At 40.3% G+C, this 20073-nt stretch overlaps 1 protein-coding gene across 1 annotated transcript in view; it reads right to left on the minus strand.

Moving 5' to 3' along the window:
- Window positions 1-2170: 2170 nt before the first annotated feature.
- The window catches only part of LOC122980878 (vitamin D3 receptor B), a 30640-nt gene continuing 12737 nt past the window's right edge, over window positions 2171-20073 (minus strand). The window contains exons 4-11 of the mRNA XM_044349295.1: window positions 18520-18667; window positions 17355-17485; window positions 15860-16056; window positions 14918-15017; window positions 13919-14099; window positions 9915-10066; window positions 8664-8780; window positions 2171-7976 (exon numbers count right to left, since the gene is read on the minus strand). Of these exons, the coding sequence (XP_044205230.1) occupies window positions 7723-7976; window positions 8664-8780; window positions 9915-10066; window positions 13919-14099; window positions 14918-15017; window positions 15860-16056; window positions 17355-17485; window positions 18520-18665 (1278 nt within the window). The 5' untranslated portion in view covers window positions 18666-18667 and the 3' untranslated portion in view covers window positions 2171-7722. The remainder of the gene's footprint in view (window positions 7977-8663; window positions 8781-9914; window positions 10067-13918; window positions 14100-14917; window positions 15018-15859; window positions 16057-17354; window positions 17486-18519; window positions 18668-20073) is intronic.

Here is a 20073-nt window from a genome sequence, read left to right on the forward strand (position 1 = left end):
TTTTACTTAAAATAATACCCATGACGTGTGAAGAACCTGGTATCAGTATATTCTAATGCTGAATAAAGTTACATTTTCATTGAAGAAAAACTTTAAAGCTGCATGAATGTGAGTTTTTGATCACTTGTCATATTTTCACCATATTGAGTTTATATGTTGAATGTGTCAGTTGCCTGTTTACACATTCAGCACCATTAGCATTTATTTTAGGTTGTGTTTCTGGCCACCTGATGAATGTTAGTCCAATATTTACTGTAATTTCAGCTCTGTTTTGGTCTCCACTAACTCCTGAGGGAAATATCTTTCTCTTTAGCTGCTAAATGCTCCACTATGTTCAACAGCTGCCTGATGTGTCTGGAAAATTGGTCGATGAGAGCCGTGAAACTCAATCAAAACGGTCCAGGTACGAGCTGTGAAACCAAAACATTGAGCTGAAAGACACTAAAGCACTCTCTAGAATTTAGGGAAACTGCCACTAGTGTGATAATTGTCTGTTGGTTTGTCACTACAGGTGGCACCTTTAACAATACGCTTTGTAATATTTTTAAATGTTAATATAAAAATATTGATTAGGGCAGCTTTAAAAGAAAAAATAGATATCATTTCCTTAGCTGTGTGTAAGAGATTAAAGGAACACATTTTTGTCAGCGGAGGGAAAAGTAGGAGATTTGAATGAATGTTCAGACTGATTTTAAAACATTTCATAGTAGAAACCTCATTAACTTTTGGTAGATGTAAATGTTGCTTTGGCTCATTCAAGTGCAAATCAGTCCCAACTGATTGAAAATTTAGAATAACATGAATGCAAGGTGGCCTGACTCCTTCACTTCTCATGCAGATCTGTTTAAATCTGAGTGTCGCTGGCTCACCTTTGCTCACCTGAACGTCGCTGCTTGTCAGTTGAGCTCATTATCTATGGAGGGGAACGTTCAGCCAGAAATACGTCCCCTGTGGAAAAGTACAGGGTGTTCAGTTTCTCGTTGCTCTGTTGTGAGATAATGCAGCCAGAAAGCCCTCACCTAAGGGATGTTGCTGCAACCAGAGCCTCTCTTTCCTTCATCTAACCTCCTGCACAACGCAACGGCTCAGCAGACCGCATGAGCGCAACCTTATCAGCAGGCAAAAGAAGTGCCTCTGCTTCGTACCAGGGCTGACAATTAACTGTCGTGCAATGACTGGATTTCTCTGATAACCTTTTATTTGTTCCTCCTGCACATTACTTCTCATGCAATCTCTCTCCATACATGACCAGCCGGAAAGATGTGTGCTGAGGTGAGGTCAAATCTCTTTTGACATATGGTACATATGTCAGATGTAACTTGATACAAACCTCCTGTGTGTGTTAACCAACTCTGTTGCGCTTCCTCACCCACACACACACCACATCCTTGTGGTGAAGTTGTCCAGTGTGACCTAACTGATCTTAACTGATTCTGACTGACATCAGTGCTGAATCAGAGAGGTCATTAGGTCAATGAGGGTGCGCAGGCACATGTAATGAGAGACAGTGCCCTCTGGTGGCTGAATGGCACCATGCAAATATTTAAAGTTGATCAAAACAGACCAACATTGAAAACCTTAAATGATAAAATTTAGAAGAAAAAATGAATTGAATTTGAGATCGAAAAAGAGACAGACTATAGTTGTTGTAACTTCCAAAAATATGGAGCAAATATAATGAAGAAAATAATTTATTTTCCAAGAATGTCAGTTTCTCTATGGTGTGAAAACATGTATACATTTATTTCACTATGTTTATCAAGAATTGTAAGGACACAAATTCCCTTAGGGATGAATAAAGTTCCTTAAATTGCATTAATATGAAAACCTATGTAGTGATAGTTCATTTGTATTTAGGTAGTAGTGAAGTGGGAGTCCCTTTCTACCATCATGAAGAAAACATTTTCAAAAAGTGTTACCACAGTTCTACTCAGTCACTTATGTAGGAATTAAAGACTACATATAACAGCACACTTCATAAATCCCTTATAACTTGTATTGTGGATGTGCCTAGAAAGGTTTTTGTGTAAACAATTCGTGTCTTATATAACAGACAAAAAGCAGCATTTGATCAGCAGTGAAGTAAAGTGTATAAAGTGTATTAAACTAATGACATGGTATTATTAAAGATCAGCTAATATGAAAGACAGATCACACAGAAGCCTGCTGCTATGTACAACTGTTTATTTTTGATTTGCAAAACATCTGACAAAAATAACATTACATAAACACCAATTTATAATAGAAAAAAGAAGATCTTTGAAAAAAAATGAGACAAAAGGTAAATTGCAATTACATTAGAATTTAGGTGACTTTTTTTGATAATTGGAGCCATATCATGCTGACCTACACAGGCAGTTTATGGCTAGTAGATTCATCAGTATGCATGTGTTACAAACATTACATTAAGTGCTTTTGTTGGTTCAGGCATTTAATTGAATGTGGCAATGATTTGGGTTCACAACGCAGGGTTAGAAATTCAATGCCAAATTCAAATTTACTCTTTATAAAAGATCAATATACATGGCTGACAGAGTACTAAGCAATAAGCCAATCTCACACTCGGACAACCTTCCCATTCCAATGAAGCTGGGGAACATCTGAAGCCAGCTTCGTTAACACCCTCCCCCTGCATTAAAAGGGTCATATGGCACACAGCTCAGGGTAGATGTGACCATGGCGACATTGTTCCTTAGTATTCACTGATTAATAAAAACTCTTTAATTTCATTCAGTGTTTACCTGAAGCAGTTTGACATGAATACAAAAAAACTTGGTTTAAATTCACCAAAGTGAGTAGTTGCTCCGTTAATATGATACTAGGATCTGAATGGAATTTTTTTTTCCAATAAGCACCACTAAGTTGCGTACATTTCAAATGACACAATCTTCCAATGAGGCCTGTCGTGCCGCTGGGGGCCGACACTTTGGACGATGCCCACATTATGTTGTGTCAGTGACACGCGACTTGGTGATGCTCAAGATAAAAGCAGCATTGCATGGATACTGAGGATTTCACCTCTCCTAATTCCCCTCATTTGACCAAACATCGGCAGGGAATGATGAAGGTGCAGGAGCAGACTTTAGGACAGAAGGAGAGGTGAAGACATGGAGAGGTGTATGGAGGAAATGACGGGGCGAGTAAGAGGGACAAGGTAAGGATGGCGTACTACAGAGCAAAGACCATGCTAACAGTACCAAGTGGAGCGCAAACACACCTCTCATTTCTCCTACTGCCACAAAGTCTTTCAGGTTGTTCCTTCTTTACAGCCGCACTCACTCCGCAAAGTTCCTCTCCTCAATTTGCCCTTAAGAACTAAAAAAGATAAGGTAGATATCAGCAATGTGGCAACAAGATTAATTGCATCTGTTGCTGACAACCACCTAGATATCCCAAGGACAAAGTTGCAAGAGAGAGATGTCACTTTTAGAGTAAGTGCAGCCTCATCCTAGCCAGTCTGAGCCCCGTTGGTCAGAGTGCAGGCACTATATTAAAAACACTCCTGGTATTTTGTGCGTAAAAAAAAAAGAAAAGAAAAAAAAGGCAATGCTAAGTCTGAGAAGAAAAACTGTACAAAAAAAAAAAAAAAAAAAAAAAACTATGAATGACTTCATTAGCTGGACTCTCCCAAATCTGTGAGATATCTCTGAGGTAATCATTGAAGTATGACTCATTAGACAGCAATAAATACCAACATGAATACAAATATTACAAAAGTAAAAACAGAGGCAAATGCTTAATGCTAAAGCAAAATCTGAGCTAAAAGAGGTAGGTTTTTTAGGTAGATTATGGTGTACATCCATTGTGGACACTCCTTTTTTGTAAGAACTACATTAAGTTGATTCCATTACAATCCCTGTCCTAATTGGAGGAACAAAAATAAAGACTTGAGAGCCTTTAGCGTGGGAGATGGCCAGCGGTTTTTTCTGCAAACGATATCATACATGTTTTACAGACAGGGTTTGTAATGGCAACAGTTATACAAAAAACTTCAAAAATGTCTACTAACTTGATAAACTGTAAAGCTTGCTGGTGATAGTGTACCATGAGTTGTATATTGCATTGTTACTGTGTTACGTTGCCAATCTTGAGGGTAACGGGAATCTAAACAGAGATGGATGCATCTCATTTGTGGTAGATTTCCATCGCCGGATAGTTTTCAAGTTCCAATATTTGAACAACCACAATGCAGAGTTAAAACTTACAGATTCTGAGCAGCCTACCATGGTAAAACCAAACAGGAAAACCTGGGGATGCACCATATTTACATTAAACTGTATCTGCATGTTATGTATAGTGTGACGGATGAGGAAAAACAACAAAAAGGGGAAACTGGGGGTTTCCCGCTTACGATAAAACCTCCAGTCAGAATTTCCCTGTCACAATTAACGGCTATATGATACATCTTCAAAAATGTTCCCGTTCGGTTTTTAGATCCCCAAGAGCAACTCCTCTTTTACCCTGTTCTTGTGTGGAGGGAACTCTCCCTGTGGCACTTGCATGTTCACCAAACCTCCCACTGTATTAAACATACACAAATCAACACTGCATCTCTATCTCAAAGAAGACAATAGAACAAAATCAAACCAATATCTACATACAGAAGTATGTATTCAGAAAAATCAACATGGAGACTTTTCAAAAACTTCAAAAGTCAGTGTTCAGTAACCAAGCACATCATACCCCTCATCAAACTGACATACTATACATATGAGTGGTACTGCCTAGAGACACTCGAGCCTCAACTCCTTAAAGTTCAATCACAGCAGGGAAATTTGTGGGACACATGGAATTATATATATATATATATACACACTATATAATCCCGATGATTTCAGGAAGAAAACCAAACTCATGATTACAGGAATATGGAAACATCCAAAATCTATTTACTATCTGGGCTATACAAATCATCTATACGTTAAGCCCCGACTGCCGGCTTGCAGGGTGTCACAGTGACTGGTAGCTGATGTTGGAACAAAGCCACAGTGACGGGAGAATGGACTTGAGATCCTACGGTAGAACCCATTTGGGCTGAACAGATTAAAGCGCCAACTGTCTCAACTGTCAACGGATGAGTAACACATACACATACTGTATGCTCTCTCTCACAATCTTCCACTAAGATTACAGAGTAGCCCTGGTCTGCTGAGATGATGTCACAGGAAGCTCTAGGCCTGACATAGGAAGCCCGTATGGCCAATCACAGGAACCGTTTGAACAGATGTCTTCTGCCACACAGCAAATAGAAGACAAAAAGAGACCATCATCATCATCATCATCATCATCATATCATCTCTGCAAATTATTTCCCTCTCAAAGAGACTTTTTTGGCTCCAGCCAAGTGGCCTCTAAGGGAAATCATCCACACTGGGAAGGAAACTGACTTCTTTGGGGAACTGTCTCGACATAAGAGACGTCACTTGATGTAAATTTTACCATACTCCCAAATGCAGCAAGCCATACACAACTGGCCTCTAAACCTAAGCATTTAAATTCTCTTGGAAGTTTGGTTTATAAGCCATTAGATGCTGTCTGATGAAGCATAAGCCAAAGATGACTGACAGCAGAGAGAAGGCATATGAGTTCCTACTGCAGACAAGCTTAAAAGAATCTTCCAAAGCCATAGATAAATAGCATATGAGTTTAGTAGATATTATAATGAGAATATCCGAGGCTCTGGAGTCATCATTTCGATGCACGGTAATGTATCGGTGTATAACTAGCTTGGTGATCTATATGGCTTATATTAGAGAGCAGCACGGTATGTTTAGCTTGTCCTCTTTCTGAAAATAAACCTTGGAAATTAGTCAAATACATCAACCCACCACTAAACAAAATAATAATTTGACTGTGTCAAATACGCAAGCAATCCCTGTTTAAGCCATTCCTAACTCATTCTTACCAAATACATGTTCAAAGTCAAAAACAAAGAGCATAGTGTCTCAAAACATAGTGATAATGAATCAAAAACAAAAAAGGGTCAATATTGTATTTGCATATATATTTTTGAAAAAATTAGCCTTGAGAAATATCTATGTAGCCCTATGTACAGCGGCGGACATATTATATATACCTGGTATTTACATGATGCAGCCACTAGAGGGCTGCGCAGCATACATCATCAAACAGGAGGGCCTGGGCGAAGAGGTGCGCACCGCCGCCACAACCAGGCCCTCAGACATTCTAGAAAATCCACTTCCCAGTCAGAAACGAAAGGGGTGTGATATTTGTGGAGGTCTGAAGCAGCTTCCCAAGCTCTCCACCCACCGAGCTCACTGTATACTGAGGAGGAACAATTCATGGAATTGTTTTTAAAGGTGAAATGACGTAAAAAACAGAACAAAAAAAAGCATCCATTGCAATTACATCCATATCTATGCCAATTCCAAGTATGGTATGCAGCTATATATTAAACAAGTCAGGCCTCTTGCTTTGGCCTTGATTTACTATTCCAGTTAGATTTGGCATTTTAGCCCTTTAAAATCTGTGATAATATAGATACTGTATATCAATACATAGGCTTGAGTAAAAGGTGGTATAACAGTGCTTAGGATACATGTGGTAGCAATTAACTATTTACAGGGAAAACAATTCAAAAAAAAGGGAAGAAGGAAAAACAATTACAAAAAAAAAAGAAAAGAAAAGAAAAAAAAAAAAAAAAAGAGTAACAAGCCATAATGCGGGCTTGGTTTGATTGACAGTTAGCAGTGTAAAAGTAGCTAACACATTTAGTGGCTAATTCTCACCTCAAAACCAGGCACCCCAAAATCAAAGACTATATATTCTGTACTCTGCATTATAAACCTAAATAATGACATTTTTCCTTCATAGGTTGTGATGCTAGTCAGACAACTTGCTAGCATGTCGATTGGCTGCATGCGTGAAAAAAAGCCACGGAGCAGCAAGGTTGTTTTTAGGTACTGGAAGCTTTTGAGAAAGTAGTTGACCATACCTTTGGTGAAAGGTGAAAGGCATGTGTTTGAATCGTATACACAGTCATATACATACGCTGCCTTGGAGAGAAGCAGATGATGAAAAAAAACAAACAAAACAAAACAAAACAAACAATAATAACAATAAAGTATTCTGAAACATCAAACATTTAAAGTAATGTGCAGGCACTGCTTTTGCACTGATAAACTGAAATGTCATCTTTGCTGTATCTAAATTGTTCTGTGTAAAAGTTACTGTTTCACATAGGTGATGTAAATATAAAACAACCCCAGTAAAACCAAGAGGTAGCTCAACTGAATGGCTAAATGAATAACTGAGTATGCTTGTTGTGTGGGTGTGTGCACGACACGTACACACACAAAATGTCCAGGCATTTGAAGCAGCTGTTGGTTGATTTAAATACAGACAAAAACACTGTATATAGGCAGACATCGTATGTATAGTTTAATTTGTATTATATGAAGTTCCCTTGTTTACTGTGTCTCTTAACATCTGCTTGCTCTCCATACAACCTTGGCCTTTTTGCCAAGATAAACTTCTTTAAACATGACACATACACGAAGACACACACACACACTCACTCACGCACTCACTCACACACACACACACACACTCACACGCACCACTTTCTTTCTTCCACTTGCTTCATACTCCACACCTGCGTTTAGTCCATCCAGCACATCCTCAGCTCCCTCCCTCCATTTTTTACCCCCAGGGGACTTGTCTCCAGCTTCCTCTCCACCGCTGAGGTTCAGAGGCGGCCCCCTAGGACACTTCACTGCCAAACACCTCCAACACCAGCGGGGTGAGCTGCATGCTGTGCTCCGGCTGGAAGGAGAGTGAGCGGTACTGCTTGGAGTGCTCCTCGTTAAGGCTGCGCAGGTCGGCCAGCTTCTGGATCATCTTGGCGTAAAGCAGTCTTCCTCCTGGGTGGTGAAGCTGGATGTAGGCCTGTAGGGTCTCTGACAGCCGGTCTTGGAGGGCTTCGATTCGTGCGTGGTCCTGCACACCTGGGCGGTCTGCAGGAGCAGAAAGAGAGACTGGTTGGTTGGTGTCTTGAGATAGTTATGGTCGTTACACAAGTTAGAGAGCAACAGAAATTGTTAATTAAAATTGAAATGTTGTTGGAAAGCTGAGGATTACAATGTTTGGGTTTATTATGGAAATCAACAAAAAAATTGCATTATCTTTGTTTGTATTTCTACCATTCTGGTCAGGTGGTTGGCTAATTTTAGAACAGGGAGAGCACATCTATGCAATGTTAATGAAGTGCCTCATATACACAAAGGGATGCAAATATCCACTTAGTTACACAAGCTTGCTTGCTTGCATGACTATACATGCATAATATATGCGCTATATAGCCTGCCAATGCATACTGTATGCATGAATGTGTGTTCAGATAGGCTAACTCACACGAGACATGAGACCCTTCGAGCAGCTTAGGCCTGTGCTTCAGTGCGGTTCATGCTGAGTGACACCTGGCAACAATCTTTCAAACATTCACTAATAAAAATGGTTAAGTTGATCTTTTGCCTCAAATATTCACTAATCAAAAATGTTTAAGATGATCTTTTGCCACAAAAAAGGTTCTCTTTTGGTGAAAAAAAAAAAGAAAAAAAAAAAAAGAGGCAAACCAGATCACTCATAAACAATTCATGATGACCCTCTACACGTTCCCTCCTCCACAGTCAGACCTACAGTACCTGGAGAAAGCAAGCAGATGGCCATCAGCAGCACATGTTCCTCCTCGTGCAGGTTAAGCTTCTTCAGGCCCACCTGGAACTTCACTAGCGGCTCTAACAGCTCCAGAGTGTGGCCCGCTATAGGAGATACAACACATCATACATACATAAATACACGCACACATCTGTGCAGCACATACAACTAGCTCCATACTACATCACAGAAAGAAGACCCTCTGGGGAATGTTACCATCCCTTTTACTCATTAATATTTCACTTTGACTCTTGGAATCATCTCTGGTGAGGATTTGTCTTGTATGCATTCTCATTTGTAATCACTAGAAACTTGGGAATTTCTTTTGAGGTGCAAATTTGAATTACAATCAGCTTACATTTTGTTTTTGTTTTTGTTAACATTTGGGGTCTTAAGTGGATGTGTAAATGAAAAGCCATACAAATACTGATCAAACATGCTTACTGATTATGACGACTACATCCATTTTCTCATTTTACAGCCGTGGCTGTGTACTGAACCTCAGACCAAGAATGCTTTGTCAGATTAATCTTTCTAATTAATTATTCAATTGTTTTCTAATTGAATAATTTTCTTATTTCTATTCTGCACTTTATTTAGGCAACAGTCTTACTTCTGACAATATGTTGGTTTGAAAAAGCTTAGTTTAAAAAAAAAGCTTTTCTTGAGAAACATGTTTATACACGCAAAATGAGGTATTGAAAAGAAAAATCCCATGTGGAAAAGTGTTAAAAATCATGGGCAACAACATACAGTATACTGATTACTGCATGAGAAAACCTATCTGTATTTCACCTATTGTCATGTTCAGGTCAAGTATACAATGGATATTTTAAGAAGAGTACAACAGAGCTGCGTCTCCTGGTCCAGACGGTGGTTATTTTGTGCAGTGAGCAGGTCAGGAGTGACATTCTTTAGTTGATCCCAGAAAACGGGTTCTTGTTTGAAAGGCAAATGAAAGTCATGCCCATGGGGGCTTCTGCCTCTGCGGATATGTAGGACTGGTTTTGCAGAAATATGTGCATTAGCAACCTTTGCCTATGGGTGTGTATACAAGCCACTGCCAGTAACTTATCTAGACTCCTACACAAAAGATCCAGTCACCTCCTTAACGCCGGGCTGCTTCCTTCAATCTCGAAGTAGGATTGTTAATGTGTAACAAGCACGTCTTTTCTTCAACTATCAGCTGTGAAAAACTGCACAGCAGTCACAGTACATGTGGCAGCATTTAGACTGACCTTTAGTGACATCACTGATCTGGTATTTAAAGTCAGGCGCACCACAGCTCCAAGACATGTCTTCCAGGTTGAAGCTCTGATTTGAGCGCAGCATGATCACCTCAATGGCGCTGGACTTGAGCAGGGCAATCTGGTCCTCCGCAGTCAGCTCCCTGCAGAGAAAGAAATCACCTAATACGTTAGTGTGCCACAAATAGTAAACTCTTAAATCAAATAACCAAACTCTCAAATAATTTAGTGTTGATTATGTTAAACATTACAGAAAAATGATGCAGCCACCGGTAAACAACAAGGAAAGATGCAAACCAAGTACCTTCCCACTCAGTGTACTCTATTACACCGTGTGTGTGTGTGTGTGTTTATATCTGAACTTGTTTCTCATTTGTATATTTCATTACACAGGATTCTGCTTATCAATAATTTACTGACTATGGGTTCAAGGTCAGTCACATTTTATCAGGTATATGGTGTGCATGAAGAAAAAAATAAACATCCAAATGTTAATTTATTTTTTCTGCTTCCTGCTGTGATGGGTTACTGTGTATAGAAAACTCATGTGATAAACATTACTGAACCTAAAGACATTTTAAGCATCATCATTGTCAAATAAAATCCTGCATCTAGTAATGTTATGAAATGTGTTGAAATGTTTATGAAATGAAACGACTGGACCAGCAGGAGAAATAAGCTGAAGGCTTCTAATCTCTAGGGGAGGTCTGGGGTGTTTTTCAGGGCTTAAGAGGGAAGATCATACGCGGACAAACATTCCAAAGGTAATCCAACCACGTCCATCACTCGCTGCCAGTGGGAATGACAACTTTCAAGAAATACAGGCACCGACTCGTTTTAGCCTCGACTTTGGGGTGACCCCCTAGAGCATTTCTCCCTGTCAACACACTGTGAGACAAACACGCTGCAAGGCAACAGTTGCCATGTTCAAAACAATGAAAAAGCTCCAGCCAGCCATCATAATGTTGCCTTTACAGTCACAAATAATGTGCTGGCTTGTGTCTTCTACTGGCATAATCAGGGGACAGACATTAATAATTCTTAAGGATTGTTTTGAACTATTCAAACTTTCACTAAAAGCATTCTTTTCTGTTGTAGGTCTGTCATGTGCTCACTGTGAAACTTTGTATATTCATCCTGAAGACAACCTGAGGGTGCACATGTGAGACCGACCGGTGACTGTCGAGCACTAGAGCTGCGTCTTGCTCTGAGGTTAGGCAATCACCTACTAACATACTTAAGTGCTGAACTTCACACGAACAACACGACCATAGCAAATGAATAACCTAGTCCAGCGAAGGAACAACATAACAAACAATGTTCTAATCTGAAGATTTTCCACAAGCTACATGTGATATACAGTCTATCAGTAATCTATGGCCTTTAGACCAGAGGCATTACTGTGGCACAGTATCGACTCATGAGGTAGAAAAACAAGTCGGTGTACAAAGTCTTCAACGCACATTTAGGTAAAGAGTCACTTGGAGATATGCAAATAAAAAATACATGCAAAGAGGATATCTGGAAGTTGTGTCAGTACACCTACATTTAGGCAAAAATTTTATTCTGCCAGAAGACACTGTTTGGTTACAGGGTTGCAAACAGGTAAGGGGTAAAAAAGGTGAGAACATTGCATGGATAGAGAAAACCTGCCACAAGAAGGGGGATCCTGGGATATGCCCCCCTGGGAGAAGACTTTGAAAGATATCGGCTAATTTTTTGCTCATTTCTAGTTACTTTTAAGTATATTTGCATCTGCCTGAAAACTAATTCTAACAGCCATTATGGGATAAAACAATCCTACATAAAACACATAAAAGGAATCAATAGATGTGGGAGCTGAATACACCAACAAGATAAAAACAAGAAGAATAACTTGTAGTAACTTATTAAAGTTAACACAAGGAACTTTTAAAGGGTTATGAAACAGTCCCATGATTCCTCTATATGACCTACATAAGCACACGAGACCATCAGCAAGAAGATTGGCTATTTCTATATAGTTAGTATTCTAAATGCCTGCTACCAGGTCAGATTTCCCGCGAAATTGGATGAAACGATTTACGGCATGCAGACCGGAAGAGCCTATGTTTACATCACATGTAGCATCGTGGCATGAGGAAGAACAAAGACTTTACTAGGACAGGGGGGGAGGACATTTCTCTTCGCTTGGTAAGGTTACAAGTAAAGTTAGACTTCTCGACATGAGAAAAAGAGAGAAAGAGCGCGAGCGAGCTGAGAACACCAGTGAGAGAGCAAGGGGGAGAGAGCGAGAGAGAGCAAGTGGGAGAGGGGGAGAGGGAGAGAGCGGGAGAGGGAGAGAGAGAGAGAATCAGTGAATCTGATTGTTTCACCGCAGTTATGCTCGAAAGCACAAATAAACACGCCCACACTTCCACACAACCCTGCGGGAAGGTGCTGCATTGCCAGATTTGGTATGAATGCAGCCTTACAGGTGTATGAATGGTACGAAAACAAAGTTTACTTTGCCTCACCATCGTCATGTTACAATTATTAATTTTACATAGCCACACAAAGATACATTACTTCATTGCTATACGTCCTGCAAACAGCTGTGTTTAAAAATGGAAAATAGTATTTAAAATAAGTAGCATCTTTCTTTCCCTCGCTTCCAAAACAAATGCACACGCTAGCCAAGATCTTTACAACACAAGGCAGGTGCTCATGAGAAATGCAATCTTCATTCCGTGAAAACACTACTGTTTTTGTCCACAGGGGCCGCTAAAAGAAATACACCAAAATGACAGTTCCTTGTAGTAACTTTAACACAGGCATGTAAAGCTTACATCTAGTCTATATGCAAAATGACATTAAAAGTAAAATAAATGCAAACGTGAATTCCAACATTTGTCTTTGTTTGCTATAATAAAACTAGGAAAAAAATAAGGCTATTACCAGTACGACCGGCCCAGAACTGACTCAAAACTGAATATGTATGCATATAAATGCATCAATATGGCACACTTCGAAGACAAAATTAATAGAGTTAAAATGAACCAATTCTGCATCTAACCCGATGTTAACCTTTCCTGCTTCAGTGTCCAGACCGTAGTCAGGAAGCACAGGGGAGACTTTGTGTTCTGCTCCAGGGTCGAAGCCAAACATTTCTCCGCTCTCTGTTTAGGAGCGGCTGAGATTGTCATTAAAATGAGAATAGCTGGTCCACCTTAAAGGTCAGTCCACCTTTTGTGAGCCTGGTCAACCCATTGTCGCTAACTTTGGGGCTAACCCTCCTCACTTCAATCAGCAGGTGGGAAGCATGACACAGAAACTTGGCTTGGGTCTTGAGGAGTTGTGGCATTTATTCACCGACAGATAGCCTAGACTGTACATGCACTGCACTGCTACCTTCACAGCTATACTGCTAACTGCATACTAATTGCTCTGGTCGCCAGCCTCAACTCTCTCTCCATCTCAAAACAGCGAATTTTGCCGAAAGGTGAGGAGTTTGCATCTCTGGGTTACATAAGCAGGACTATTACGAATGCAAAATCAACAAAGAAATCCAGATCAACAGAAATTCCTCTGCAAAGACTGAAAGACAGAAGAAAATGTGTCTCTATCTCTATGTCACAGTGTTGTCAGTTCCGAGCTTCAACAGATTACTAAACAAAAAGTGAAAGTCAACCGTAAACTCCAAATGCAATCCAGTACAGATTGGAAACTTACGTAACAAGGACACAGAATTGGCAACATGTAATTATTGCGTTGGAATTATTTGTGCTGACCAACATTTTTTCTTGCCATCCTACATTGGTCATTGTCCAGAATTTAGTGAGACCAGCTTTTGTGCCAGTTTATAAGCCTAGGAATCAAATTTTCCAGACAAGGCATGTTTTTTTTGGGTCAAAATCAGTTATCAACAACTAATGCAGAGTGACACATTGAAAACTCTGACAAAAAGATAAAAGAAGCTCTTCTCACACACACACACACACACACACACACACACACACACACACACACACACACACCTGAACCCGGGGATCATCTTGGCAAAGCCAATAACCTTCTGGATGCTATAGGAGACCAGGTCAGCCAGGTGGGGCAACATGGAGAAGCTGGAGCCCTCTTCCTCACTGGAGTCAGGGCTGCTGCCCTGCTCCTGGTACATCATCAGCAGGTTGTTGAAGTTCATTTTGGTGTCTACTGACTCTGCAGTGAGAAGGATGAATGCAGCAGAAAGGAGACAAGAGAAGAAAAGAGGACAGAAGAGAGTAGAAAAAAAAAGGGCAAGACAAGTGTTTATATACACACATACATGTAGACACAGCACAGCAATGTCACACTATTCTTTTATTAATACAAATGCTCTGTGCTGAGAGAATGGGGAGAAATCAGAAAACTACAGTAGATAGGGGGCTTGTTGACAGAATGGATTATCTGAAAGAGTGTCAGGTCAGTAGAAATGAGATAAAAGCTTAGATGACAGTCCTGACAACATGTGAAGCATGTAGAGCTAGCTGGGGTTGTTTTGAGTCATTTGTCTCCGCTGATAGTTGGCGGTAAGCCACGTGACTGTGTCTCCTGCTGTGTTCACTCCATTAGTGATGGATGCATTAATTAACTGATGTTTACTAGTAGGAGTCAGATGTCTACAGGGTGCAGGTTATTCACAGGATTTACACTGGATTCTGAGTAAAGCAGTGTAACAGATTATATAAACCAACGTGCAAACAGCTGAACAGGAAAAAATAGCCTGACTTAAGTCAAGCATTAACTCTTTTAATATTATTATTCTTGCTGTTTTCTTATTGTCCTCGAATTGTGTGATAGTTTCCCTTTCTGATGCAAATTAAGTTGTTTGTCTTTAATAAGTCAGTTCATATTTTTAGTGATGTGAAGACCTTTTTTCAATGTAATATTTGATTGAGGAGGATTCTTACAAAAGTGCAACTGTGCATGAAAATCTAGTTTAATTATTTCTTACAGCAATCGATATTTTCACTTGATTTTAAGCGTGTTTTTCTTACCTGGAGAGTGACTGAAGGAGTCAGAGGAGGCATCGGATAGAGAGTGGAGAGAGGCAGCTCTGCTGGCGCTACGTGTCACTGGGCCCTCGCGCACAGGAGGCTAAACAGAAGAAAACAGCACATAGTGAGAACCCAGAACATATTTTAGATTTATACAGAAAAATGCCTCTTTCTACACTCTTCATTTATATGAAAATATAGTAGATCAATTAGAGTTCATTATTCAGATTCTGATTTGAAACAGATTGCTGGTTTGAACGGCCTCTCAAAAAAGAACAAGGTTAAAGAGGAGCTCTAGTAGCCTTGGCGTTAAGACATTGACCATGAGCCACAATGTTCTGTTTCCATCCCGCTGTCATCTCTTTATGGTCTGCTGTATAATAAAAGGCATAAAATGCCCAAAATATAATAAAAAACAAATAAATAAAAAAAGAGGTTGAACTGATGGATTTGTGTGGACAGGATGAAAATGTACTGCACCACAGGTTAGATATCTGAGGAGCAGGAGTGTTTGAGGGTAATAAACACAGAGTTTCGGAGGAGAAATGGCTTAAAGGACTGCTGGGTGTGAGGCTGATGTGTAAACCAGACGAAACATGACTGCTGCTGATGGAAGCAGAAATAAGTTCTGATTTGGGAAATCACAACAGTAAAATACTCTGAGTATGCTAGATAACGCATTGCAGAGTAACAAAAGGTTCCCAGTGGTCAAAGTAATGTCAATATTGTTATTTCATTGGACTATGGAAGAAACAAACCGTAAACCTAAGGTGCTGTTCTTGTTGATACTGGTCCAACAGAGCTGAAACTGTTAACACTATCACAACAATATCAGCTCTCTTTCTGTTTTTATCTATAACAAGCTATGTGAAATATGTTTGGAATAAGTTATGCTGAATAATGATGATTTGATATCAGGCATCATGGCATTGTGACACGAACCCTAAAACGGCAGAAGTCAGAGTAGGAGTCATCATATGTTTTGTGGTGGGCCTCCACCAACGTGGCGATGACCTGACTCTGCTCCTCAGAAAGCCGGGGCCGCCGTGCCTCCCTCTCCGCTTCGCGCTGTGCCTCCTCATCCTTTCTCCGCTGAATCAGGTCCTTCTTCCTCTGTACTTCCTCATCTGTCAGAATGACTGAAGGGTGGGTGGGGGGGACAAGTGTAAAGAGACAAATCGTTAGGATTTCAGACACAAAAAAACACAGATGGAGAGCACAGTTTTTGCATTAAAATTACATTAATAAAACAATAGGAAACATGTGAGGTAAAGAGACAGTTAAAGATAGTCCGAGTCTCATAATTCAGGTGTATCACATCATATATCAGTTGAAGGAACACAGCCTCTAAAGCTTTGCAGTATGTACTTATGTTTTACATTGCAGTGACAGCTATGTCAATGTGGTGCAGGGTGGTGGTGGGGAGTTGTTATTCTCTGGAGGAAGAGAATGGGAGGGGACCGGTCCATATGGAGACCCCTGCTGCACTGAACAACTGAGCGCATTGTCTTTGTTCTGTTCGCTCCTTGTTGTTGTAGCCACTGAATTAGCTCACAGACAGAGAGAGAGAAAGAGAGAGCTGGGTCTCAACAACATGCTGCTGTTTTTGCAACAGTTGTGGCAACAGAAGTGCATGCCACTGGCTCCTGTTCATGTACAGTGAATCGCAGTGTCGCTGCCACTACTCTTGAGGTATTCCCACAAACGCTTATTGGGGGGGGGGGGGGGGGGGGGGGGGGATTCAGCTGGCAACGGGTGGCCTTTGCTTAAAAGAGGCCTGTGGACAATATCCGGATATCAGGAGAAAACAAGAAAGATGTACATGCTATTTACAGACAATGAAAATAAACAAGACTGTGTGGAAAGCAGAGACCTCGCTAGATTGTACATAACAGCAGGTGTTTAAACTTCAGATGGAGTATACTTATTGTATACAATGTGGGGAGGTTCCACTAGTTCAAATAGAACATGTAAACACTCTAATGGGGGCAAAGACCCAGGGATACGTGACCTCTGTCCAAATATTACATAATATTTACAAGAGGGACAGTAGGCCCCCAAAACTGCAAACAGCAGTTGTGTAAATTTTTACTATCAATCCAAGAGGAAGAGACAAGATTGAGTTTTTTAATATTTCTGTATATAATGTATAAATATTTTATTAATGTCTAAATTGTGGATGGTGACCTTGGGTTAGTTCAGGACATAGTTTGATCCTTATTCTGCAATGTTGGGCAGCTACAAAAACTGCTGGCCTGATTATCCAACCCAAGCATTTCATACTAATTAATAGAATAAATTATTCTTAGAAACAGGTACTTAATCTAAAAGGGCCAAACTGGGATGAAACAGTCACTATTTAAATAGATACAGTAAACCACATAGTGTAAGGTCAGAGTGATGCCTGTAAGACATATGGGTCACCTGCCATACTTACACTCTTTCATCATGCCAATGTCCACACAGCGTTTGAGCCGGCATGCCTGGCAGTGGCGCCTGTTGTCCTTGGTGATGGTGCAACTGCCGTTAAAGGGACACGTGAAGGACGCCTTGCGCTTCATGCTGCGTCTAAACAAATTATATGCATGTTACAGCCTGTTAAAATACACAGATATTGCAGTTTATATAACATAAGGCTGAGACTTGCTGTAACATAAAAACCATTTAAAATTCCAAGAATTTTCTCAAGTTATTAAGAATCTAGTTACAGCTCAATATGTGTGTCGGAACGTTTGTAACTATGTGGACAATAGAGCTTTGTGCAAAGGATGTGAGTTTAGATGCAGCAGTGCGGCACTTTTGACAGTGTATTGCACAAATAATAATCCTGGTAGAACTGGATAAATATTTTTGTCCTTCAAGTCTGGGGTTGGCTGAAACAGCAAAAATATGGATGCGTGCCAAGGAATCCAGAGTTAGAAGATAAACCTTGCCAAAAGGTGACGCAAAGTGTAATGATTTAGTCAGTGATGGACATGTATGTATGAACGTTTATACACAGTCGTGAGGAAAAACACACATGCTTAGTGAGAGTTCAAACAAGGGCCAGTTCAGGGACGAGGAAGGAGATTATTAAACATCCGTCTATTTCATCCTCTCCCTTTAAATACACTGCCGAGAGGAACAGGCGCAAATGGACGGATACATGAAACGCACACAAACTCACAAAATGATGACTTGCTCTAGTTTTGTCTTAAGTTAAATTGGAAACTTATGTTTGCGTCGATGAGCAGGCAATGGCCGAGGCATTAACTATAGTATTGAGCTCTTTACCTGCTACCGGGCATTAGTATGAACATGAATGCTAACCATAGTTTTGCATGTGCTCTTATGTAACTGTGGGTGGCAATTACATTTAATGTGTGTGAGAGTGTGGGTGGCCGTTACATATGCTAGTTCAGACCTGCGTATGCATGCTAATGTGTATGTGTGTCAATAACTTGGTCAATGTGCATCTTTTTGTTCCCATCAAGGTGGTATGAGCTAGTGTGCTAGCCACACAAAGCATACTAAGCGTGTGTGTACATATCTTTGTGTACTAAATGTGTCCATTTACATTTGACTGTTTGTAACTTCACACACTGGCGCATGTGTTTGTGTACCTGAAAAAACCCTTGCAGCCCTCGCAGGTCATGGCGTTAAAGTGGAAGCCGGTGGCTTTGTCACCGCATACGCCGCAGATCCGAGGAATGTTCCTATCGAACTCATCAGGGGCCAGAGTGGACGTACTCACAACCGTGGGCTCCATCACTAAACAGAGAGAGAGGAAATGGAGAAAGAAAAACAGGAGAGAGAGAGAGAGAGAAAAAGACAGATGAAACCAGCTCCTTGTTATCCAAACCGTTCACTTACTCAATAACTTTGCCAGCAATGAGCACAAAAAAGGAAAAAAAGAGAAAAAAAAAAATGAATCAGGCTGCCAACTTCAAACATTTGAAGTACAATTAAGTATATTTTCTTAAATTATAGTCTTTTTAATTTTGATGTATTCTGTTTTGCACTAGATATCTGTAAGAAAAATGATCATGAGATTTTTAATAAAGTGATCATGTTTCAACTGCCATCTGTTTTTATCTTATAAAGGTTATTTTAAAAGCCCTACACCAAGTCAGACACATTTCCTGTAACCTCTCTCTCTATGCCAACCAAACTGTGTCCCTTCCTGCACGAGAGACTCAAGTCCACAGTCTACCCTTTGGAGGTGAACTCAACTTCAGTGTTTTTGTCCTGGGGCAAGGAATTGGAGCAATATGAATCAAGTGGAAAAACCCTTGTTCCACTCCAAAATGCTGGATCTGGGTTACATTTGATTACATAGTGCTCTGAGTATCTATTTCACTTAACAGCCTCGTGAGAGGGAGAAAAAAGGCATGTCACCGCAAGGCTAGCATCCTCATAAACAAACAATCACTGTCCTTTTCACAAAGCTCCTTTCTTACTGTTTTCTTTGCTTCCACTGCAGAGTGAAAGCGAAGCAAATGATGGAAGGAGATGGAGAGAAGAGGGAAGGGAGGGGTGTGTAACTAAACCGATACAAACCTCAACAAACTCACAAATCAACAGCCAGAGAGGTAAGGACTCAGCTGAATAATTTAAAATGTTTTGACAGATCACTCCATCATTCACTTCTAATTAACAAAAAAAAAAAAAGCTTAAAGTCCTCCTGTAAATGCAAAAACTGTATTCTTATTTCTGTTGTTTTTCTACTCAGTACAACCGTGAATGTAAATAATATGCCTTTAAACCAAAGTGTGCTCCTGACCAATTCTATTAACAGGACATTTAGTTCTTATTTAAACCAAAGGTCAAAAGAAGAAAGCAAACAGAGCATCTAGTCATTGCCTTACTGCTGCAGGCATCACGGACAGCAGTAGCTCAAGCATTTACAGCATGTTGACGTCTTGGATCACGGCACCACATGCTCCGACCAGGAACATCTGATACGACGAGGTTACGGTACAGTGAAACAGTAAGCCTACACACAACTGGAAGTAGCAGCAACTAACAGCAAATATTTGTGGAGGGAATTCAGCAAATGGGTTGAACAGAACTCTGATAAACAACAGACCACAGAGAAACTTGTAGGTTGATGGGAAAACACTTCAGACTGCTTGGCCACATCACTGAGCTCCTGAAGCCGTGAGCTCTGGCCAGTT

This window comes from Thunnus albacares, chromosome 4, assembly GCF_914725855.1.
Source record: "Thunnus albacares chromosome 4, fThuAlb1.1, whole genome shotgun sequence".
NCBI classification, from domain to species: domain Eukaryota; kingdom Metazoa; phylum Chordata; class Actinopteri; order Scombriformes; family Scombridae; genus Thunnus; species Thunnus albacares.